The 25,294-nt window shown below is 38.2% G+C and overlaps 1 protein-coding gene and 1 long non-coding RNA gene across 9 annotated transcripts in view; one reads left to right on the top strand and one right to left on the bottom strand.

Annotated features, from left to right (window-relative positions):
* LPP (LIM domain containing preferred translocation partner in lipoma) overlaps positions 1-25,294 on the top strand; it is a 692,297-nt gene that overhangs the window by 411,627 nt on the left and 255,376 nt on the right. For all 8 annotated transcript variants that reach the window (XM_082461500.1, XM_082461502.1, XM_082461505.1 and 5 more), the window contains one exon: positions 12,454-13,146. In XM_082461500.1, coding sequence (XP_082317626.1) covers positions 12,454-13,146 — 693 coding nt within the window. The remainder of the gene's footprint in view (positions 1-12,453; positions 13,147-25,294) is intronic.
* LOC309660690 overlaps positions 1-25,294 on the bottom strand; it is a 326,684-nt gene that overhangs the window by 83,018 nt on the left and 218,372 nt on the right. The gene's annotated exons all lie outside the window — the stretch shown is intronic.

Raw genomic sequence — 25,294 nt, forward strand, 5'->3', positions numbered from 1 at the left:
TGTGTGTGTGTGTGTGTGTGTGTGTGTGTGTGTGTGTGTGGTTTAGGTGTCCATCAATGACTGAAAATTAGCATATTAGTAGTGTCCCCATCCCCATATTGGCAGCTTTGTTTTGAACTCAGTGGCACCAGTTAAAATACTGTGATTTTAATTTCAAAAGTAATCTTTGAGATCATTTTAACCATTCACCAGTTTTCCGCTACTATTCATGAGGTAACTTTTTCTTTTAATGTAGAAAATTCAAAAACATATGAAGACAAAAATAAAAATTTCTGTTAATTGTATCAGCGGATGCCATTTTTTAACCTTTTAAAAGTATTTTAAAATCATTTTTAATTTTTCCTATGTCCCTTCCTTTTTTTCTATGTACACACAAACACACCCAAGCTGGGATACTACAATGTTATTTTTTGGTGTCTATTAACTTTTAAAATCATTTATTTCATACATTATTTAAAATATATATTTACATGCATATGTCTGTATGTATATATGCACACATCAGAGGAAGATCTATATATATTTTTCACAATATGTGATTGTGTTAGAAACTTTGGAAAATAGGAAAAGTATATACTCCAAAATCACCCCCTTACATTAACCACTGTTATCATTTTGGGAACAAGTCTTTCTAGCTCTATACGTGTGTATGTGTATATGAGAGATACAGATAGATGCATATATTGATTAACACGTATAAAACAATGTTCCCTAATGTGATTTTAAAATGTATAAAATTGTTGATTTTTCTTTTTCTTTTCTTTTTTCTTTTATTTTCTTTTCCCTCCCTCTCTCCCTCCCTTCCTTCCTTCTTTCCTTTTTACTATAGTAAGATATACATAACAAAATTCACCACCTTAATCATTTTTAAGGATACATTTAAGTGACATTAAGTATATTCACATCGTTGTGCAACCATCACCACCATACATCTTCAGAACTTGTTTTCCCCAAAACTGAAAATGCATATCAATTAAATAATTACTCCTAATTTCCCCCTCCCCTGACCACCCTGGTAACCACATTCTACTTTGTCTTCATGAATTTGATTACTTTAGGTACCTTATATCATTGGCATCATACAATATATGTCCTTTCGTAACTGGCTTATTTCATTTTAGCATAATGTTTTCATGGTTCATTCATGTTTTAGCATGCTTCAGAATTTCTTTCTTGTTTTAGGCTGAATAATACAACACTGTATGTTTATACTACATTTTGTTTATTCATTCATCTGTCAGTGGACACTTTGGTTGCTCCCACATTTTTGGATATTGTGAATAATTCTGCTATGAACGTGGGTATACAGATGCTTGTTGAGTCCCTCCCTGCTATGAGCTCTTTGGGGTATATATCCAGAAGTGGAGTTGCTAGATTGTTGCTATGTTTTGAAACAGTTTAATGATACAGTGTTCCATTATATGAATATACCATCATTTATTTAACCAATCCCCATGTATTGATTATTTCAATTGCATATAATCTTTTACTTTTATAAATTACATTACCATGAACACTTCTTGAAATCCAAAGATTTAAACATCTATGGTTATTTCCTTAGGTTAAATTCTTAAAAGGTACAGACTTTGTTAAGGCTTCTGATACATATCACCAAATTAACCCACAGATTGCCCATAGGAAGTTTATAGAAACAAATACCACGTTGGTTCCTAAGTCTAAATTATATAAACATTGCCCTTTGAAGACAATTGGGATAAACGCTTCCCATCACCCATAGCCCTCAACTCCAGGTGTGATTCCCTATTCTGATTAACAACAGAACCTAAAAAGGTGGTTCTTAACTCTGGTATCAACAAAAAATCATTTGTTCCTCCCCTTTTTAATTTCCAGATTTCACTCCCCAAGTGGATGGGTCTAAGATAATTTGTATCTAAAAAGCTCTAAATGCAAGATACTTTGTATTTAAAGAGTGCTCAATGATTCTGTTGTGCAGTCAGACTTGAAAAGCGCTTCTCTAAATGTAGAGTAGCATATTCATATATTGTACTCTTAGTCTATTGGGTTGTTTTCTAGCTCATGGGGTCATCTATCAAGTGGATAGAGTGTCACTTGAATGAGTGAGGAATGGAGCCCTGAGTATTAAACCCTGAATTATGGAAGATAATCAGTGAGGGGACTCAAGAAAGCAAAATTAAGTTATTTTCTATATTAAGGGCTTGGAGAAAATGTGAAGTAATTTTTCTTGAGCAAAAAACAAGTAGCAAATAATGGATGCGTGGCTTTGTAACTGAAATGGGTAAGCCGTGGTTCTTTTTTTTTTTTTTTTTTCTCACTGTATAAACTCAAACACCAAGCCTGTCCATTCATTTATCCAGTCATGATTTGTTAAGTACCTACCTGGTGTGAATCCTTATGATGAGATCAAGCTCTTTTTGGCCAGTAAAACTCACTGCAGATATTCAGAATTTACTCTTGGAATCACTGGATTTTGAATGTCCTTCTGACTTCTTTTGTAGAGGAATAAATAGTATTAGAAGAGCAAGAAGTGTGAGCATGCTCCCCTCAACTCTGTGCCTTGTCCAGTGAAGCTCACTTCTTGTTTGGGTTATAGAAAGACTCTTATTTGAAGAAAAAGATAGGAGGAGAAAATGACAGTATTCCTAGGTTTTCTTTGTTATTCCGATGAGGAGTCCGTCTGGAGAAGTAATACAAATTTTGCAGTGTCACTCAATTCTAAATAGTGGCAAAGCTGGAATTGTTTTCCCCCCGAGCTCTACTGCATGACCCTTCAATTTAATTACTCATCCTCCCTGGTGATATTTCTATCTGCCAGTGTCCTTAACTGAGAATGGAAGTTGCAAAATTTGGCTTCCTGGTGTTTGCAATCAATCAATCAGTCAATAATGAGCAAAGCTTTAAAGTCAGAAGAGGAATGTCGGATCCATTTTTTACACGACAGCAATCAGCTGACACAGTGCAGCAGCTGCCTTAGACTATGAACTCTTACTGTATACAGTTCATGTCACTCTATTGTTTCCCAGATAACGACACTGAGTATCACTTGCTGTCTGTTGTCCCATTTACTCCATTATTTTTCTTCTAGGAGAGAAATATTTTTCTGTACCCACATAGACTGAGAAGGCCTCTTGTTTGTGTTTTTGTGAATTTCTCATATGTGGTTTCTTTTACTTTTTCTTTACCCGAGAGGGGTAGAATTGTTTTTAAAACTTCTAACTATGGAATAGGCTACCTGGGTTGAGTCCTGGATCTGCCACCTGCTAGCTGTGTAACCTTGGGCAGTTACTTAATTTCTCTGTACTTCAGTATCTTCATCTGGGAAATAGGGGTAAGTAGTAGTTTCTGTCTCAAGGGTACTTGTGAGGAGTAAGTATCAACTGCATTGAATACAAAATATTTACAGAAAGTAAATGTTACATAAGTGTTTGCTGTTATTATACATCTTTTTAAAGATACCAGTAGGTATTTTAGTTTGTTTTTACTGCCACAGTGATATACAGATAAAATACATAACTACAAGTGACAAATGGTCATCAGGTCTTGTTCAAATAACTTGAAACAATTGTCATGAAAAGAAAATTGAAGTTGAAATATTTGTAACCCCATCTTCTAACAAATCAACCACCTCTCTTTCCATAGTTTGTCTGGTCCTTGTCCATATGGAAATACCGTTCTGTGTAGCCTCAATTGTATTGTACACATGATTGATTTCCCATTCTATGTTTTTCATTTAATATTTACATTTTCATTTAGCATCTTAAGCATGTTTTCATGTCTTTATAATAGCTGGAATCAAAATGTAATGAAGGAGCTTTGAGTGTTATGTTGCTGTGTATATGTCAGGCTTTAGCTTTTGTATATTTTCCCCTTCTGTTACCTCAGAAAGTTTCCTTTCTAAGTAGAAATCATTTTTGCTCATTACACCAAATTTTGTCGAAAAATTGAATGAATTAAGAAATATTTGAGTGCAGTGACTTTGATTCCCTTTGTCTTATTGTGACTTTAGCAACTAGCTCAGTGCCTGACACAGAGCAGAATTTCAATAAATTTTTGTTTAATAAATACCTTGGATTCATTAAATTTGAGGAGATTGGGATATTGTAATTATTTGCTAGTTAATTCAAAATGTGTTTCTTTTCAGTACATGTTAAAAATTATTTTAAGATGCTTTAGTCTCTTTCTTTTCATGGTACTTTTATTTAAAATTTGCCCTTTGACTATTTCTGTAGGAGTTTGAGCTGGCATCAAGTAGAACTTACATATACAGTCTGACCGTTGAAATGAAAATAAGCACCTCAAATGCTTCTTTGAAAGATAGTAGTGTTAATAAATTCAAAAGGTAAAGTCCTTAAACTGTTTAGAGGGAGGGAGAGACTAATGAGATTACTCATTAATTAAGCATGCATAAACACATTATTGACTGGGGGATTTTTGCAGAAACTAATGCCTGTGGCCATAATACGTCTCCAGTCAAAAATGTAAATAATGTAAATTGATACAGCCACTATGGCGAACAGTATGGAGGTTCCTTAGAAAACTAAAAATAGAGCTACCATATGACCCAGCAATCCCACTACTGGGCATATACCCTGAGAAAGCCATAATTCAAAAAGAGTCATGTACCACAATGTTCACTGCAGCTCTATTTTACAATAGCCAGGACATGGAAGCAACCTAAGTGTCCATCGACACATGAATGGATAAAGAAGATGTGGCACATATATACAATGGAATATTACTCAGCCATAAAAAGAAACGAAATTGAGTTATTTGTAGTGAGGTGGATGGACCTAGAGTCTGTCATACAGAGTGAAGTAAGTCAGAAAGAGAAAAACAAATACTGTATGCTAGTACATATATATGGAATCTAAAAAAAAAAAAAAGAAAAAATGGTTCTGTTGAACCTAGGGGCAGAACAGGAATAAAGACGCAGACGTAGAGAATGGACTTGAGGACACGGAGAGGGGGAAGGGTAAGCTGGAATGAAGTGAGAGAGTAGCATTGACATATATACACTACCAAATGTAAAATAGATAGCTAGTGGGAAGCAGCTGCACTGCTCGGTGCTTTGTGACCGCCTAGAGGGGTGGGATAGGGAGGGTGGGAGGGAGCCGCAAGAGAGAGGGGCTGTGGGGATATATGTATACATATAGCTGATTCACTTTGTTATACAGCAGAAACTAACACAATATTGTAAAGCAATTATACTCCAATAAAGATGTTTAAAAAATGTGTTATATCAGAGTTCCTTGATTGTCAAGTAATAAGAGAAATGAGATAGCTCATATTTTACATATTTGGTTGTAATATGACAAGAGAAATGCACTTTTCTTGGGAGACCATTACTCACTTATTCAAATGTTTGTTACATGCCTACTATGTACTATGATATGAAAAAGCCAGTGGAAAAGCAGCAGCGAATAAAAGGGACAATCTCTAACTTTATGAGAACAGACATACACAAGTGTGATATGTGTAGAAGAGCTCACTGTGCCAGAGGATTTGGGCAAAGGTTCACTGAGGAACCTGACACTCAGGCTGAGACTTCAGGGGTTCTTAGGAATTAGCTAGACATAGAATCCAGAGAGAGGTGGGAAAGCACAGAGGTATAATCCATGAGATAGGAGAGAGCCTAGCACATCAGATATGAAAGGAAGTCAGTGTCAGTAACATGACGTGTACCTCTCGAGGGTGACATGACATGTACCTCTCAAGGAGAGACAGAAGAAATAGATTGAGTCCAAATCACTCCACTAAACCACTGAAGATTTTTAAGCAGGAAAATAATGTGATTAGATCTGCATTTGAGAGAAATCACTCTTCCTACAGAATGAAGGATTCATTGAAGGGGAACAGGCATAGATACTGGGAGACCAGTTTGGATGCTGTTGGATAATTCCTGGTGAGAGGTGGTGGTGTCATGGAATTGAATTACAGCAGAGGAAATGGTTGAAATGCAGACAACTTTGAGAGATATAGAATTTCCTATTTAGGGAATAGGATCAACAGGATTTGATACTTGAATGGGATGTGAAGGAGAGGCTCAAGAATGACTCCTAGTGTTCTCATTTGAACAGTGCTGGAGTGGGTGAGAAAACCAGATGAAAGGCATGAAAAGCAGATTCAAGGAAGGTGATGAAACAGTTTTTAACATCTTGAGCCTGAAGAGCGAATGAGACATCCAAGTAAACACATGAAAGAGAGAGTTGAATATTTGGGTCTAGCATTTCAAGTACAGATGGATTCTAGAGAGAGAACTTCAAGAGAGTCATCATACACAGGAGCTATTTCAAGTTGTGGGCATGGTCCTGGAGAGAGTTAATAGAGGAGAGGAGGTCCTGTGTCAGATAAAAAGGATCTTTGTTCAGGGGTGATTGGGCAATATGTTGACTAATGTTGTCAGTAGCACTTTTATAGAAAGATTGGAAAAGTACTTCTAGCAGAAAGCTAGCCAGAGCCTGGGTCCTTGCTGTCACTGTTGAACAGACATAGTGGTTCTTGGCTGCCCTTCCTATTACAAAAGACAAGTTTCTATCTATGACTGTGATAATTTGATTTTCTGTAGCTTACAGTTAGACTTCTTCCCAACTTATAAAACATGCAAGTCAGTTATGAAAACACTGTAAGGTATTTGCTTTAATGGAGGTATGTACAAAGCCCATTGGCGGTAAAGCCAGAGGACCATAGAAAACCCCCAAAATCCTTCCAGGGGATTTTTATGTCTTTTTATGTTTTTATTTTTCAATTAATTATTTTGTAAATATCTTCAACATGTAAAGCTCTGTCAGGCTAATGGGAAGAGGATAGGATGTCTCCCTGTCCCCCAGCAGTTTATAGTCTGGTATAGGGGCTAATACATAGTAACTGTTGAATGGATGTCTCCAGACTTCCAGAAAGACATTACAGAAGAGGCACCATTTGATCAGAGACTTAAAGAATCAGCAGGCAACTTCCAGGCAGAAGATGGCTATGTTTGAGCTGCAGATGAGAAACATGGAGGAGAGTCATAAAAAACAAATCATAGACTATAGAAGGATGTGCTGGTGGACAGATATGAGTACACACATGAGTGTATGGTCTATTCCCGTCTCTACATAAGCCTAAGATTAGGCTTAATATGCTGTGACTAATATAGGAAATAAGGAGGTGTCTGGACAGAAAGGCAAGGGCTAGATTGGAACGTCCTTATAAAGTGTATGTAAAAAAGGGAGAGAGAGTACACCATGATAAAAAGAGTTCCACACAAGGCAGAGTCATTGGCAAATCTAGATCAGCAGAGAGCCGGGATCAGATAGTCACGTTAGAGAGATCACTGTGACAGTACTGAGGAGGAGATGTGAGAGAGAAGTGAGGTTAGATCATGGCAATAAACAGCTCTGAGAAGTGATGATGGGAGCCAGAACTAGGAGAGAGAAAGTGAGACTGGGGTAAAGTACGGGGATGCCAGAAGTAATCAGGGCTTATATAGAAGACATAATAGTAGATTAGGGGTGTGTGTGTGTATGTACATGCGGGGTGTGTTCAGGGAATGGGCGGGTCAACGGTGAGAGGGATAGAGGAATGTAAGATGTTATTCCGAGTTGGGCAAAAAGGAAGTTGAGGGCCTGCTCCCAAAGGTGAGTACGAGAGGTGCTCTTACAGCCCTTTGTCTGCTCTTGTCTCACGGCCACAGCCAGTTCTGCCTGGTAGTGGAGACATCCGTTCAAACAGTGATTGATCAGTCCCTCTACCAGGCTACATACAAACTCCTGGGGGACAGGGAGACATGCGCTATTCATCCTGGGACGCTATCCTCCCATTAACCTCGCTGAGCTTTCCATGTTGAAGATGCTTAGAAAATAATTAATGGAAAAATAACCACATAAAAACACTGCTACAGAGACATTCAAGTCTCAGGGAAAAAAATATGTATATACATACATATATATATATATATATTATCTGTATGAGTGTAATTTTAAAAATGTGCTTGTTTTTCAAAACGAAAATGTTAAATCATGATAAAACTTCAAGAATTCTTGCAAAGAACAAAAAAGAAATGAAATGCCAAAAATAAATATTCGGAAGTGCCTACTAATCCAGTAAGTAGAAAAGATTCGCTGTGTATTTAATTGAATATGTGGGCCAAGAAAGTGTTGCCATAGCTTTCTTTTATCATCAAGAACATAAATAAGTATGCTTTAAAATGATTCCTGTTCTTTACCCCTTCCACCTCCAATGAGGTAAAGAATTTAAAATTGCAAAGGAAAAAAATAGAGCTAAATGTGCTATTTTCACACACGTAGTTTTGAAATAGAAAATACTCAGAAACATGCCGGCACATACATAGCAGAATTCATAATAAAGTTGTGAGAAACCTTCTCATCTAGGGAGATATTTCCTAGAAGTTAGCAATGGCTCCTGAAATTGCTCCCTGATGCCTTCCTTCAAAGACTTTAGGAATCTGTAAGTAGTGAATGTGTGTGCACATGTGCGCATGTTCACCACGAAAGAAAAAGTGAAAGAGAAATTTGTTGAAAAAAGTTGCTTCTAAGGAGTTAGGTCTACATTCTTTTTTGTTTACTTTATGAATGTGATTGGTTTTCATCTTCAAAGTATATGACTTTTGAAGTATCTGTTTTTGGGGCAGACTCCTTTCCAGCTGCGGCGCAGAGTATGCCTGTCATTAGCTCAGTTGCTCAGTCACTGTCTCCATTTATAGTTGGGTTTGTAAAGTGTTTAAAATAGGAACTCTGGGTTTCTGCTGATCTTGAGTCATCAAAGAAAAGCAAAGCTTTATTCCTTCTTATATTCAGTTCCATCCATGTGGACATTTTTTTTTTTTTTTACATTTATCAAGTTTAATTTTTATTTCTCAGGAACTTTTAACAAATTATAATAAAATGATAGATTTGTTAATTGCTTAGTAGAGGGTGTAACACAAACTATTTTAAGCTGTAATTATTATAGTTAACAATAATAATAATTATTATTATCTTCTTTCAAAAATACTCCATCAGTGATTTTGCACAATTCTGTACACCTAAACACTGATAGACACTTAAGCACTTTTAAAACAATGCTTTTATCAAAGTTTCATAGCACAGTAGCATCATTTTTTTAAAGCCTTGATTGAACTCTTTATTTGATAAATTATCTCTGTTTCATTAGTTGTTTTTTCAGGTTGTTTTTTTCCTTGTTCTTTCCTTTGAAACAAATTCCTCTGCCTTCTCATTTTGCTTAACTTTCTCTGTCTCAATGAAATTTGATGAAACAGTTACCCATCCCAGTCTTGAAGAGGTGTCCTTGTGTGGGAGCAACTCTATACAGTCTGCCCAGTGGCTTTGGTGGGAGAACTGTATCTGAAGTGAGCACGAGTTACATCTTTCCCCAGGGTGTGCTGGCAGCTATCACCTTGGTAGGAGGCGGGGCTGGAGATGGAGGGGCTAGGGCCAGAGCCAGGTGTGAGCCAGGGCTTCTCTTCTGTTCAGTGGCCAGTACCACGCTAATGGGGGGCAGAGTCAGTCCCCAGTGTGGACATTTTTTAAGACCGACATGGTTGACTAGAAAAATCTAACCTTACTTTTTTTTTTTGAGGTTCAAACTGACTCTTCCATACTCTCTGCTACAGAATGTCAGTGTCTTACTGAGCATTTATTTAGGAATTTCTTCAGGATATATATTTTAACAATGTGGAAACTGCATCTTCTGTTGGGTACTATTGGGACCACCTTCATACAGAAGGGAAAGGCTACTCCACCAAGACAAGAATACTCAATGATACTTAAATTACAAAAGGAAATGGCAGGTTTGCCCCCTGAGAGGCTATCAAAAAAGGAAAAAAGATAACTCTATTCAACAGCTTTCTGTAACTTAACAGAAAACTAAATCTAGAATTACAAAATCTCTAGGAAACTACAGTTGAGACAAATCACAAATGACGGCGAAAGATAGCCGTCACAGTCAGATCCCAATGAAAATGATAGCACACAGAAACTAGTCCCTCTCAAGGAGCTGACTTATAAATGCATTGTGTACATAGGTCCACTTGGGTATAGAGAAGCCATTAGGGACAAAGTGATAATCTGGGGCTAACAGAGTCAGAACTGTCATCTCCCTGGGTTCAAGAGGACCAAGGGGGAGAACAGTGATTTGAATAGGAGGAGAGAGTGTGGTAGAAGAGAGATCCTAGAAAGGACCAGTGACCCTCCTTGGCTGACAGCTGAGAACTTCACAATCAGGTTCCCAGAAGACATGTGGCTCAAGAGTTTACTGGTGTCTCTCAACAGGGGCACTGTTGTCATCTTGGGTTTGACAGTGATGTGTTTTTGCCTTTTAACCATTCAATGAAAATAGAATCCCCTAATCACTGTGACAGTAAAAAACATTGCCACACATTTCTAAAGTCTCCCTGGTCGCTAGGTGATTTCCTCTCCAGTTGAGAACCGCTATACAGAGAATTCCCTGGCAGTCCACTGGTCAGAACTCCATGCTTCCACTGAAGGGGGCATAGGTTTGATCCCTGGTGTGGTCCGGGAACTAAGATCCAGCAAGCAGCACGGCACGGCCAAAAAAAAAGAACTACTATATGTTAACCAAACATCCCTGAGATGTTTTAATCTTTATCTCTGGATCAACCTAGATCACCAGAAAGCTATTCCCAGAAAGCCATATGTCTAAATCAGTATACTTGTATGTTATGGTGGGGACAGGGTAGCTGTGTCAGGAGAGCTCTAGCTTTTCCAGAAACGCTTCGCATACATCTCATTGGCCAGAACTGTGTCACATGGCAACTCCTACATGCAAAGTAATCTAGGGAAGAGTGGGCACATTGCTGCCCCAAACAAAACTGAAATTTTTTGAGTAATGAAGAAGGGCAGTGGGTATGGGGAAGCAGTTAGCATCTGCCCCACATGTATATATCTCTAATGGCTTGGTGTGGGCAAATGACACTAGAGTAATATAAAGTCTTGTGTCGTTTCTTCCTATACATTCTAGAATTGACCTGGAAATTAATGAACAACTGAATTAGGGTGTGGTCATTCATTTCTTGTATGAACAAATCTAATCAGAGTAAGCCAGAGCAAAATTAAGACATTCTGCCACTGGAATGTTTACAGATCCCTAATAGACTAGTGCCTTAGGATGAATGTTTGACTCTTCAAACCTTCCCTAAGCCTTTACTTATCCCCAGCCTAACCAAGACCTCTCACAGTTCAGCAGAAAGTCTTTTAATCTTTGTGGCCTTAGGACATTTTTAGGGCATTCAGTAAGTATTTCTTAATTGAACAAATGAATGCGACAAAAAACAGAAAGATGTAAAGGGAGGAGGCTGCATTTGAGTTATCTTTGGTAAATCACTCTTTGACAGGAATCTTTGATCCTAAATTTAGTATTTCTTTGGTTGTACCAGCGGTGTTTGTTTATTTCTCCCAACACCCCTCATTGCTTTTTTTTGTTCCCTCTGCTTAGTCCTTCAGCTCTCTTTCTCTAGTATTGCCTTTTAGCAGTATGGTGACCAAGTCTTTGGGTAGTTTGTTTGAGATCCCATTGTTCAGTTTATCTGTTTTCTTTTGGTGCTGGTGCTTTTGATGTTTCTATATGTATTAAAAATAAATCATTGCCAAATCCAATGTCATGAATTTTTTTCTTCTGTGTTTTTTTTAAGGAGTTTTATAGTTTTAGCTCTTACATTTAGAGCTAAAATTTTGGGTTACTTTTTGTATATGGTGTAAAGTAAGGGTCCAACTTCATTCTTTTGCATGTGGATGTCCAGTATTCCCAGCACTATTTGTTGAAAAGACTAACCTTTCCCAATCAAATGGTCTTGACACCCATGTCAAAAATCAAATCATGTATGCAAGGATGTATTTCTGGGCTCTCAATTCTATTCCATTGGTCTATGTCTGTCTTTATGCCAATGGAACACTGATTATTATAGCTTTGTAATAAATTTTGAAGTTGCATAGTGTGAGAGCTCCAATCTTCTTTTTCAAGATTGTTTTGGTTATTCAGAGTCTCTTGAGATTGCATATGGATTTTTCTATTTTTGCAGAAAAGTTCCATTGGGATTTTGACAGGGATTGCATTGAATCTGTAGATTGCTCTGGGTAGTATTAACATTTTTACAATATCAAGTCTTCCAATCCATGAACATGATATGTCTTTCCATTTAGTTGTATCTTCTTTAATTTATCAGCAACATTTTGTACTTTTCAGTGTATAAGACTTTCACCTCTTTGGTTAAGTTTATTCCTAAGTTTTTTCTTTCTTTTTGATGTTATTATAAATGGAATTGGTACACAGAAGCGCAACTGATTTTTGTGTTGTCTGTGAACTCTTAGAAGTCAGGAACCATGCCTTGTTTATGTTTTGCAGAGTTAATACAAAAGTAATAATGGCATTTATTAATATTTGTCTGTTTATGTATTTTTATTTTTCATTAGCAATAACCTTTGTCTTTTTTTTTTTTTCCTTTTCTCTTTTCTGCTTTAGGGCTCTACTAGCTCAACAACAGCTTCTCCTCCAGTTTCCACCCCTGTCACAGGACATAAGAGAATGGTCATACCAAACCAGCCCCCTCTGACGGCAACGAAAAAGTCTACATTGAAGCCACAGCCTGTACCCCAGGCTGGACCCATCCCCGTGGCTCCAATTGGAACACTAAAACCCCAGCCTCAGCCCGTCCCAGCCTCCTACACTACGGCATCTACCCCTTCAAGGCCTACCTTCAATGTGCAGGTGAAGTCAGCCCAGCCCAGCTCTCATTACATGGCTGCCCCTTCACCAGGACAATTTTATGGCTCAGGGCCAGGGGCCCAGGGCTATAACACTCAACCAGTTCCTATCGCTGGGCAGGGTCCACCTCCTTCTACACGGGGAGGCATGGATTATGCATATATTCCACCACCAGGACTTCAGCCTGAGCCTGGGTATGGGTATGCCCCCAACCAAGGACGCTATTACGAACCCTATTGTGCAGCGGGGCCTGGCTATGGGGGCAAAAATGACTCTGATCCTGCCTATGGTCAACAAGGTCACCCAAATACCTGGAAGCGGGAACAAGTGTATACTCCTTCTGGCACCGGGAACCAGAACCCTGCTGGGATGTATCCAGTTGCTGGTCCCAAGAAGACCTACATCACAGATCCTGTTTCAGCCCCCTGTGCACCACCACTGCAACCAAAGGTAGGGAACTCATTAATATAGTGATGGGAATAAGGGGGTACCTATGTTGGTCTTCCTTCCCCAGAAAGCAGAGCCTAAGGTAAAAGTGTATGTGCTACTTTTATTTCATTAGAAAGTACAATCTGAAGGAAGTGCATGAGCGAAGCAGGAAAATGGGGAGATCCTATTTGGGGATATGGGGGGTGTTACCAATATGGCTTCCGTTTAGTATCAAGTACAGCTAATTTTTCAATCTTGAAGGACCTTCTTCCAAAAGACCATATGAACCGTAGCAGCTCAGGACAATCTGTTCGGAGAGAGAAAGGGAAAATAATTTATCTTCCAGCTCCTTTTCTGTTGGTCAGAGCTTCCTTCTGTGGGTCATAGACTTCCTCACACTTAGATGTTGCATTTACTTGGTCACTAAATAGATCTGAAGTATCTGATACGTCAGCAGGGACAGGGAATCCCCACATATGGAGGTGAGAGGTGCTCAGGGCAGCATGAGATGAGCTGATGACAGGTTGGCCTCATGTGAAGGCGGTCAGAACCCAAGCAAAGTTGGTACCATAGTGACTGCTGGGGAAGAACACGTGGACAAGGGCCCAGGAGACAGGTGAGGCTAAGGAGATCTAAGGTAATGCAGATATCTTGTCTAGTTTTCTTTGGGAAGGGGCTGTAGTAGAATGGCACTTGTTTATTACCCCTTGTTTATCTACATTAATGATCCTCCAAGAAGAATATTACTCTCCAACCTTTAACCTATTAGGCAACTTAAAAATATTCTTTATGACAGTTATCTTTTTTGTTGTTTGATTTAATTTCAAGCATGTATGTGTTTTAAGTCAACATGTTCAATTACTTCCTGTGAATAGGCAAGATATAATACTATACACACCTACTCACCTACAACTTGGATTTTTCATGTGTCCTAGAACCAACATGATGATGTTTCCTCCCACCATGAAAAGAGGAACCAAGGAGAGTTACTTGGAAGGAGTGAGGTGGAGAAACCAATCTAGTTTCCAGCCATTGTGTTAGAACCGAGCACTCCCTTCCCTGTAGTAAGAACTGTAAGAAATCAGAGATTGGAGAGCCCTTGATTATCGAGAAGTTCAATGATAAATTGGGAGGATGTACTGGGTGGAAGTTTGGACTATATGTTTGTTTGTTTTTTTTAATCCTTTACACAGTTGAGATTGTCGATTTTCAGGCATATCCATTCACATTTTCAGCATTATAACAGAATTTAGTGAGGTCCTTACTCTCCGGGTAGGGAGTTTACTAAATCACTATTCTCACATGAAAGCATCTGCTCTGTTAATGATGCAGATGGATTTTAGGTTCCTTAGAGGAAAGAACCCTTCCCAGCAAGTGGGGCCTGTGGGTAGCTGGAGGCGTCCATCAACCTTATGATTGCCCATTACATGAAAGTGGACCAAGCCATGATCATCTTCCAACATAAAGATTTCAAGTGAAAATGTTAAGTGTTTTTGAAACATTACTCTTAGAAGGACTTTCTTTCCAAAAATCTCTTTATGAAAAGAAATGTTATTAAGGGTTTTTTGTTTTATTTTGTTTTGTTTTTAAAATAAGTATTGCCCAAAATAGCCAAGCTGGACAACCTTGCCCTTTGTTAACATTGCAGTATATTTGCATTCGTCCATCCTAACCCCAGAGCAACTGGTTCAGAAAAAAATGGGGTTATTCAGCTTTACCTCACTTTGGTACAATTGCAACAAATTCCCCTACAGAAGATTAAAAATTTAGGTTGGGACAATGGCCATCAACATTTAAGTTCCAATAGGTATGCAGTTTTGCCCTGTCCAAAGCAGCCTGACTGTGATAGGATGGCTGAGTGATGTTCCTAAGGGCAGGAGATGGGCCCTGAGTTATTTAAGGATCCTATTACCCCACCTGGGGAAACAGACATGAGACAGAGCAAAAGTATGTCTAAGTGGGGAGAATGATCTGGTGAAGTACGAAGCCAATCTTTGAGTTTCCTGATTTCCCATCATGTCACTGGGCCCTCTGGAACCAATCCAGTAGGGTAAAAAAAAGAATCAGCACCCACTGCAAGACCTGGTTCTAAGATGTTAGGTCCAGAAACATCACTAGTATTTGGTCTGTCTTTGTCAACTTACTTGGGGTGACAGAATGAACTTGTATTAACCACTCTCCAGAAAGCATGAAACTTTATTTTCCTTCTTATTGGAGTAAAAGTAATATTCAGGATGATCTATTACCTTGTTAAGGATTCTGGACATCAGTGGATTTCATGTCACTTAAAAAAAATTCTGAAACATTTGTTTTTCAACAGTGTCATGTGTTTTAACATCATATTGTGCATTTAAAAAATGAAAATCAAATCATGTACTTTTTGCTGTGATTATTAAGGAGAGTGGTTAGAGATTGATATTTAGCCATCTGTCTTTGTTTTGGGAAAGGGGAAAGAGGCTGATGAAGCTACAGATATCGTCTGTGTGTGTTGTGGGAGCATTGGTGGATGAAGGGGTGGGCTCTTTCACAGTTGGTCTTTGAGCAGCACACTACTGTATTCAACTGCACCTGTGCACAGAGCACCTTATTGTCTCAAATATTAACTTGGCTTGGCTTAGCGATGTGACTCCCGGCTTGAGAAGTGAGCTCCTAATTCTAATCCCAGCTCCTCCCTTGATATTCTTCTTTCAGCTTGAGGAAAGCCTCTAGACCTCTTTATGTCATGCTCCCAGCCTCAGTAAAGTGGAATGTCATCTTCACTAATTAATTAATGATTGCAAAGGGCTTGGAAATGTCCAAGGGCTGAATAATTGCCAAGTGAGGACTATTCAGCTTTTTCACTGGCTTTCATTTATTTCCAATTTTTTAGGCACTGATGGAAAACATACCTCGGTGCCTTAAAACAATTACCTTTTGTTACATTGAGAAGTTCTTTGGAGTTTGGCATTTAACCCATTAAGGAAAAAGTTTTCAAAAAATGAAAGAAATAAATCTCCTTTAGATTTGAGATAAGCTGCTTTAATTTTTCCACACCATGGTATGATATAGAAGAAGAAGTAGAAGAAGGGACGGAGAAAGTAGGAAAGAAAAGGAAAAAAAAAAGAAAAAAGAAAGGAAGAAAAGAATGAAGAAAGGAAGGAGACCAAATCAGAACCTACAAGCCTTGGGGGATCATGATTATATTTGTGTTTCCATAATGTGCTGAGCACTGAATTTGCATGCTACAGTAGACCATAATGTGTTTCCTGGACCATGTGAGCCGAGTTCCTTGAAAAATATTGTTATAAGCAAGTCTTTATAAGAGAGAAATGTTCCCTTCTCACTGGAAATCCTCTTAAAGACACAGTGGAATCTCTTCTCTTTGCCATTTTATAAAAGCTAATATCTGCTGGTTGTTGTGTTGTCCACAGAACTTTTGTCCTGTGTGTTATCTTCATATTCCCATGAGGTAGGATGTGTATTTTCTCCAATATTCAGGTAAGGTGAGTCAGCTTGAACGCCCCAGAGCCAGGACCTAGAGGCAGTCATCACTTTCAGGTCCACAGTGGCAGGTAGCTTTAGCTTCCATTTCCTTGTCATAAACCTAATCTATGGCAGTCTCGGCTCTGTTGCAGAGACAGGTATTTCCTCTGCAATATGTTAAGAGTGCTGGTGCTATGCATGTCTGGAAAGCTGTGGAGACCCAACTAGTGGTGGGGGGGGGTTAAGTTACATTCTAAAACCATCTATTAAAATTTCCTTGGAAAAATCCTTCAGGACAGTGAGAACTTGGAGATCAACCAATCACCTTTCAATAAATCCAACACCAAGTTTATCTTATCCAGAGTCAGAACAGATTACTGCTGTTCATTTAGTGTTTGAATCTGGGGATATTTAATGCGTCAGAGAGGAGAGTGAAGGTAGTGAACCACCAGGGTCAGTGTTGACGGATCCCCAAGACCTGGGAATTGTTGAGATTAAGAAAATATTTGAGAATGTTGATATAGTAGCATTTCAGATATCCAAGTAATATCAAAATATTTAAATTTCATTTCATTGTGGTCTTTTCCACAGTGAAATGGAGGTTGTATATATTGAGTGTCCTGCAAGAATTGGTGGCATTTGGGAGAAAACTATCTTTATGGTAATCTCTATGCTAAATATCTCTCAATTCCAGGATCAGAGAAACAAAAAAGAAGAGTTAGTTAGGGTGGGGAGAAGGGTAGATGTGGATATAGGCCTCCAGTCAGGTGCAAATAATACCTAGGTCTGTATAAAGCTGAGGATGGAAGAGATTGCTTGAGGACAGTGACCGTAATATTAGTAATTCCCCTTTGCACAGGGTTTTTCAGTTTCCAGAATGCTTTGTGGACCTCACAAAAAACATAAGCGATAAGCACAGATAGAGGATTTTGTCTCTCTTTCACGGATAGGGGTTCAAAAGCTCAGTAATGAGAGTCACTCACGTAAGGTCATATGTCATTCATGGGTGAGCCACGTTTCCAAATCAGATTTTCAGAAGGTTTGTCCTCATGCTTTCCACCTGATAAACTATCGATGTTGGTTTGGCGTTTGGATGGGGGGAGTGCCACATCCGCATTGGCAGCCTCTGGGCGTGGCTCCGCTATGGCCCACATCACAGGCAGACATGTCGATAGGCTCAGGCAGTTGCGGTGCTGTGTCATGAGATCAACAGCTGCAGGGGAAGCACCGTTAAATCCCTGCTGGGCACCCAGGCTCAGCACCGTGGGGCTGTGCTTCCTCTTTCCCATCACTATGTACAATTTATTCCAGTGTTTCTACGTTCACAGTATCTCAAATCTGTTTTCTTACTGAAACCCCCTTTGCTACTGTCCTGGTTCAGTTGTCCCCGTTTCCCACCTGAGCCATTGAAATGGCCTTTTACTGGGTGTCCCCACCTCTAGTCTCTCCACACCTGTTCATCCTACACATGCTATCAGATTAACCTTTCTACCCCACGGCTCTGCGCTCGTCACTAATTGCCTTTTCTCAAAAACCTTCAGGAGTCCCCACCCAGTTATGGAATGAATTGAAACCTCAGCCTAGATTTCCAGTTTTATCTCCCCCTTTAAGCATCCCAGCTTCCAGCTGAGAAATTACATTCCTAGTTATTTTTCATCTCTATAGCTTTCATCGTGGAGCTACTTCTTCCTTGAATGCCTTCCCAGACCTCCCCCCAAATAAATTAAATGTTTGCATGTCCAACGTGACCCATTAAGACCAAACTAAAGTGTTAATCTCTCTTGTGAAGCCTTCTCTTTCTAAAATTAAGTTGGACATTATTTTACCCTCTCTTATGTAAATTTTCACACACTTACTGTAATAGAACCATTTATGTGCCTGTCCTTCACGAGCCCATGCCCTAGCATATATTAGACTCTGAGATTTAGGGGATAGAGATGGTATCTGAGCACTGTTTCGTCCAGAGTAACTAAGACGGTACCTAATACATTCTTGTTTAATGAAGGTACTTGAAGAAACTTCCTATGTCCTAGTAAAATAAGGAGTAAGCCCTGCTTTAGAATTTAGCAGATTGTTGATCAAAATGCCAAAACCCAAATCTACACCACCAAATTAGCTTAGGTGACCTCAGTAACACACGCATTGTCACATGAGCAACTCAGTATCCAAAGTAGCTAGATAATTTCTCATGTTCACAATAGTGCTAATGTTTTACATTCCTTCTGGGATACATGTGTGTATGTGTATGCTGTTATGTACACAGTCTTTTTTACTTTTTGCATTTGCCAAATGTCCATAGAATTTGTTGATTCAGATTCTTTAATTACCTTTTTGAGGTTCAATTTATATACAATAAAATGTGCCCATTTGAAATGCACAAGGCAGTGAATCTTTGGCAAATTTATGCACCTGGGTAACTACCATCAAAATCAAGATAGAGAACGTTTCCACTACCCCACAGAGCTCCCTCAAGCCCTCTTGCAGTCAGCCCCCTTTACCCTCAGCCCCAGGCAACCTTTCTGCTTTCTAACATGGATTATTTTTACCCTTTCTAGAATTCCATATAAATAGAATCATATAGTATACACTCTTGCATCTAGGCGCCTTCTACTCACTATAGTTTTTTTGAGCTTCATTTGTGTATGTATCCATTATATGGATATACTACATTTTGTTTATCCATTCACTTGTTTGGGGGCATTTATTTTTTTTCCCATTTTTGATTATTAATAAAGCTGCTATGAACATTCATGTACAAGTCTTTATATGAACATAGTTTTCATTTCTCTTGAATAAATACCTAGCAGAGGAATTGCTGGGTTGTGTGATAAATATTTAACTTCATAAGAGACTGCTGAATTGTTTTCCTAAATGTACCATTCTACAATCTCACCAGCAGTGTATGAGAGGTCCAGTTGCTCCCTAATCCTGGCAGCACTTGGTATTGTCAGCCTTCTTAATTTTAGCTATTTTCATGCTGTATAGATGTATCTGATTGTGGTTTATATTTACATTTTCCTTTTGATTAATGATGTGGAACACTTATTATTCATGCACTTATTAGCCATTTGTATGTCTTCTTTTGTGAAGTGTCATCAAATTTTGGGTTTATTTTTTAAATTGGATTGTTTCTTTTTTTTTTTTTTTTGTAAGAGTATATTATGTATTCTGAGTAAGAGTCCTTAGATATATGCATTCCCAGTCGGTGACTTGACTTTTCATTTTCTTAATGTTGTTTTCTAAGAGCAGAAGTATTTACTTTTGATGGAGGTCAATTTATCACTTTTATCTGCTATAGTTTATGCTTTCTGTTTCCTTAGATATTTTTGCCTCCTCATGGTCATAAAGATTTTATTCTGTGCTTTCTTTTAGATGTTTTACAGGTAAATTAAAGGTTATAATTCACTTCAAGTTAATCTTTGTGTATTGTGTGAGATAAGGGCCAAAAGTCATTTACCCCCACTGAGACACACAGATTTTCCATCATGATTTATTGAAAAGACTCTTTTCTTCCATTGAAATACCTTGACATCTTTGACAAAAATCAATTGACCACAGATGTGTGGGTCCACCTGGACTCTATTCTATTCCATTAATTTGTATATCTATCCTCAAGCCAATGCCACATTATCTTGATCTCTGACTTTTATACAAGATTTTCAAATCTGACAATATAAGCTTTCCATCTTTCTTGTCTTTCAAAAGTGCTTTTATTATTCTAAGTCTTTTCCATTTCCTTATAAATTTTAGCATCAGCTTGTCAATTTCCACAAAATGGCTTGCTGTGGTTTCAGTTGAGATTTTGTTGAATCTATAATTTGAAAAGAGCTGATATCTTAACAATATTGAGTCTTCCAACCCATGAACATGGTATATCTCTCATTCTATTTATGCTTTTATTAATTTCTCTCAACAATGTATTGTAGTTTTACCCGTATCTTGTTAAATTATTTCATATTCTGGGTGCTATTATAAATGGTATTTTAAAAAAATTCTTAATTTGCAGTCATTTTGTAGTGTATACAAATACCATTGATTTTTTAATATTGACCTTGCATCTTATGACCTCTTTAACAGTTTTACTAGCTTCTTAAGACTCCTTAGGCTTTTCTACCTGATCATTTCATCTGCAAATAAATTCTTGATTCAACTGTTTATTTCCTTTATGGATAGGAGTCTATCCATCAACTTTCTATGTTTGGAAGATTTGCTTCTTGATTGAAGAAGAGACAGTTTCCTACAAATTTGAAGGATGGAAATTGGAAAAAAAAATTATAAATCTTTACTTTCCATTCCTCTAGACTGGCCTGTTGAAACTGTCGGACATAGAAGTTATCTTCAGAATCAGTAGGTTATATAGTCCCTTAAAATTACAGATGAGAAACTGAGGCCTGAAGAGTTACAGTGACCTGAAGAGTTAGTTATACAACTAGTAAGTGGCACATTTGAGTAGAAAACTTAACACTTTTTTCTAAATCACAACTTCTCTCTACATTGGTTCAAGACCAATGAGATCGGAAGTATAAAGGACCTTTAAAAGGTATAATAACTATTGTTAAAAGGAGCTTATTATCTCCTGGCCTTAGACCTCCACACTAATTCTGTAAGGCCTCTTAATAATAGAAAATGGAGGCCATTCTGGTGTTCCTTTTTCGGGCTCACAGTTGTTCCTGTGAGGTGACTAGTTCTTAGGATCTTTATGATTCTGACTCAGTCTGTCATCTCTCCTTCCCCTGATTTTATTTTTTTAATTTATTTATTTTATTAGAGTTTTTTAAAATAAATTAATTTATTTTATTTTATTTATTTTATTGAGGCGAGCAGGGGCTACTCTTCATTGCAGTGTTCAGGCTTCTCATTGCAGTGGCTTCTCTTGTTGTGGAGCATGGGCTCTAGGCACATGGGCTTCAGTAGTTGTGGCACACAGGCTCAGTACTTGGGGCTCGCAGGCTTTAGAGCGCAGGCTCAGTAGTTGTGGCGCACGGGCTTAGTTGCTCCGTGGTATGTGGGATCTTCCCAGACCAGGGCTCGAACCCATGTCCCCTGCATTGGCAGGCAGATTCTTAACCACTGTGCCACCAGGGAAGCCCCTTCCCCTGATTTTAAAAGTTACCATGAGGATGGATGTCCTAGTACACTAAGACATGTCTGTGAATATTATTTATTCATTTTACTTGTATAATGTTTTTCATAGATTTAGAGGTTTGAAAGTATCCCAGGTCCCTAATCTCTTTGGAAATTTAAATAGTTTTAACAAACGACTCTACCAATATGTAATTTTTTTGTGTTTAAGAGCAAGAGAACGCACTTCATTTTGCAAGTGGACCCACTGATATGTCTCTCTAGAAATCTCCTTTCCTTCTTGGCCAGCTGCAAACACCCACACTGTCCTATTTCAGAGGAGAAACTATAGTTGTTCTCCTCCCCAGGAAACAAAGACACTCAACCACTATCAATGCATAATAATTAGTGGTGAATATAAAACCTTTGACAGATGTTACACACAGAATATTGGGAAGTATCCCAAGGTGAAAGTCAAATAGCTGACTTTCCAAAACTGCCATTGTCCCAGAAATATTTACTTGTTATGTTAGGTCTTTGATTTTCTGAAATATGGAAAACCCAACTTTTGGATATATTCTTAGCAAATAATACAGTGTTTGCTCTATTTCATCCTTAGAATTCAGTGACTGTTCTTCAGAAAAATACAATATGGTTTATTTCAGAAGTTTACTTAACTATAACTATAACATCTTAGTTTATGTAACAATAACATGTAGCATTTTTGTAACCCCTTACAAAATTTACCAAATACTTTCATATGTGGGGAAAACTCTGTAACATGTCCAGGGGCAGCTTGCCTAGTATCATGCCAATACCCAATGTCAGAAGAAGGATAAGCTCTTAGGTCTTCTGACTGCCAGCCCAATATGTTCTTTCCACACAGTGACACTTGCCTTCATTCGTAGCTGTCTGTGTTTACATGTGTTAGCTCACTGTACAGTTATCCAAACATCAAATATTGATTGGGCCAGACAGTTTAGGGGTTAAAACCTTAGAGTTGTATTTCTGGGACGTAACACATTTAACATTTGAAACCCAAGATTCAGTCAACATTATATCAAGAGTCCAGGAGTTGAAGCTATATACTAAATATAAGTTCCAGATAACAGGCCCCCTTTTATTCTGTCTTTATAAGTATTTGGTATATTTATTGCTCAAACATAGACACCTTGTTTATTTTTTATGTACCTTTAGGTATTATTGTGAAAAGGGATAAGAGAGTAGAGGTGTGCTTTGTATTCTTTATAGATCTGTTAGCTAAGTGTATTTTTCATTGTGCATACATGCAATCTTTAACATGAATTTGGATAGACTTACTATAAAGATGATACTTATAATCTTTACCAGATGAAACCCCATTTTTAATCCTGCTTTTCATCCCATCCAAAGGATGCAAAGTATTAAGCAGGCTCTCCATGAGACAGCTGAGGCTGGTAATCCCTGCAGGGGTGGGGAAATTGCTAGTGACCAGCAGAGAACCAGAGAAGAGTTAAGCAAGGCAGGTGGGGAACATGGACCAGGGCCCTGCCAACTGCAGCCCATGGGCCAATCTCACCTGCCACCTGGTTTGGTAAATAATGTGTTATTTGAAATTCAGCCATGCTCACTTGCTTAAATATTATCTATGGCTGCTTTCACACTACAACAGTAAAATTGAGAAGGTGCATCAGAAGCTGATCTTCCAAGCCCAAAACATTTACTGTATGTCCCTTCACAGAAGAAGTTTATCAACCCCTTACTGAAAATATGGAAATGACTTTGCAAAATTTAGGTTCTCGTTAAAATTGCTTGAATATTTTTCAGCTATTTTTTTCTTAACCAGTATATACTACATCTGAGCCGGAGATTATTGGTGGGAATCTGGGGGGGAGGGAAGAATTAAATATCAAAACACCAAATTTACCTGCTACTTACAGAATAGATTCTGCATCCCTCATGTTTTCCCAGCCTGGTCAACTACTCTTTAGCCTTCAGGAGCTATCTCTAATATTAAGTGCTTGGAGAAGCTTGACCATTCACCCAGTCCCCACATATTATTAGTTTGTCTTTCTTCTGAATTCTTCTCACAGCACTTTTTAAAATCCCTTTACTGTAGCATGCGTCTTATTGGATATTTTAAATAGATAATAACTTTATTGAGATATAATTCATACACAATAGAATTTACTCATTTTAAATGTACAATTCAATCGTTATTATTGTTATTATTATTTTAGTGTATTCATGGAGTTGTGCAACCATCATCAGTTTTCTCATCCCAGGAAAAAGCTCCTTACTCATTAACAGTCACTCATTTCCCTCAAACCTTCCAGCCCTTGGTAACCACTAATCTACTTTCTGTATCTATGGATTTGCCAAATCTGGACATTTGGAATTATACAATACATGGTCTTTTACTGGATTCTTACCATAATATTTACAAGTTTCATCTGTGTTGTAGCTCGTATGAGTACTTCATTCTTTTTTATTGCTGAATAATATTCCAGTGTGTGGACATTCTACACTCTATTTATTTTTTCATCAGTTGATAGGTGCTTGGGTTTTTTCCACTTTGGCTATGATGTTATCAATATTTGAGTACAAGTTTTTGTATGGACGTTGCTTTCAGTTCTCTTGGGTATATACCTAGCGTGAACTTGCTGGGTTATGTGGTAACTTTTTGTTTAACCTTTTGAAGAACTGTTGGACTGCTTTCCAAAGGAGCTTTGCCATCTTACATTTCCACCAGCAGTGTATGAGCATTTCAGTTTCTCCACATCTCCACATCCCATTTGATTTTAATCATGTTACGTGTCTGCCTCCCCAGGTAGACATCTATGTTCTTCAAGTGTGTGAATCATGTCTAATTCAGTTGTGTTTCTTGTACACCTAACATAGTATCTTGCATATGTCAGGCACTCATGAATGAAAGAATCAATCAGAGTGAAATGATGGACATGGACCCACATACAGTTCTTATTACTGAGGGTTCTTTGTGTTTTTTTTAATAGCTGTGCTTTTATAGGTGTTTAATTTTTTTTTTTATTCTAGCTGTGTTCCTGGTCTCTTCTGGTCTTTAGCTCCTAGCTTGTATTACCAGTAGATTAATCTTCTTTCAGATGGAGTCTATTTTAGTCCTTGTTAATTTCCCAGCCTACATCGTTGTAGTTTTTCTCTCCTTTGTTGTGGTCAGTTTAAATTGCTCTTGTCTCTGTCCCATACAGCTCATGTTATGTGTAAACCTAAAGAAGCTTTTTTCATCACTGAGGGAAATAGGACCTTCTGATCTCACCTTCTCCCACATGGCACTGTTGCTCTTTTCAGAAGTGATTCTGCTCTTCCAGGAGCTCAAGCCTGAAACCTGAAGTCATGCTTGATTCCTGTTTTCTCTCACACAGCAAAATGCCTTCATCTCCACCTTTAAAGTGTGTCTAAAACCCCACCATGTCTCAGCGCCTCCACTGCCTGCACCTATCCAAGTCCCAGCACATCTTGCCTGGGTCATTTAACCCCCTCCAATTGCTCTGCTCTACTCACCTTTGTTCCACTTTGCCCTATTCTCAACCCAGAGTGATCCTGTTTGTCACATTCTTTCACTGTCCTGCTCAGAACTCTCCAACAGCTTCCAATCTCAGCCAAGGAAAAAAAAAAAAGCCGGAACTGT

Source organism: Balaenoptera physalus, assembly GCF_965194825.1.
Source record: "Balaenoptera physalus genome assembly, chromosome: 4".
Classification (NCBI taxonomy): Eukaryota; Metazoa; Chordata; class Mammalia; order Artiodactyla; family Balaenopteridae; genus Balaenoptera; species Balaenoptera physalus.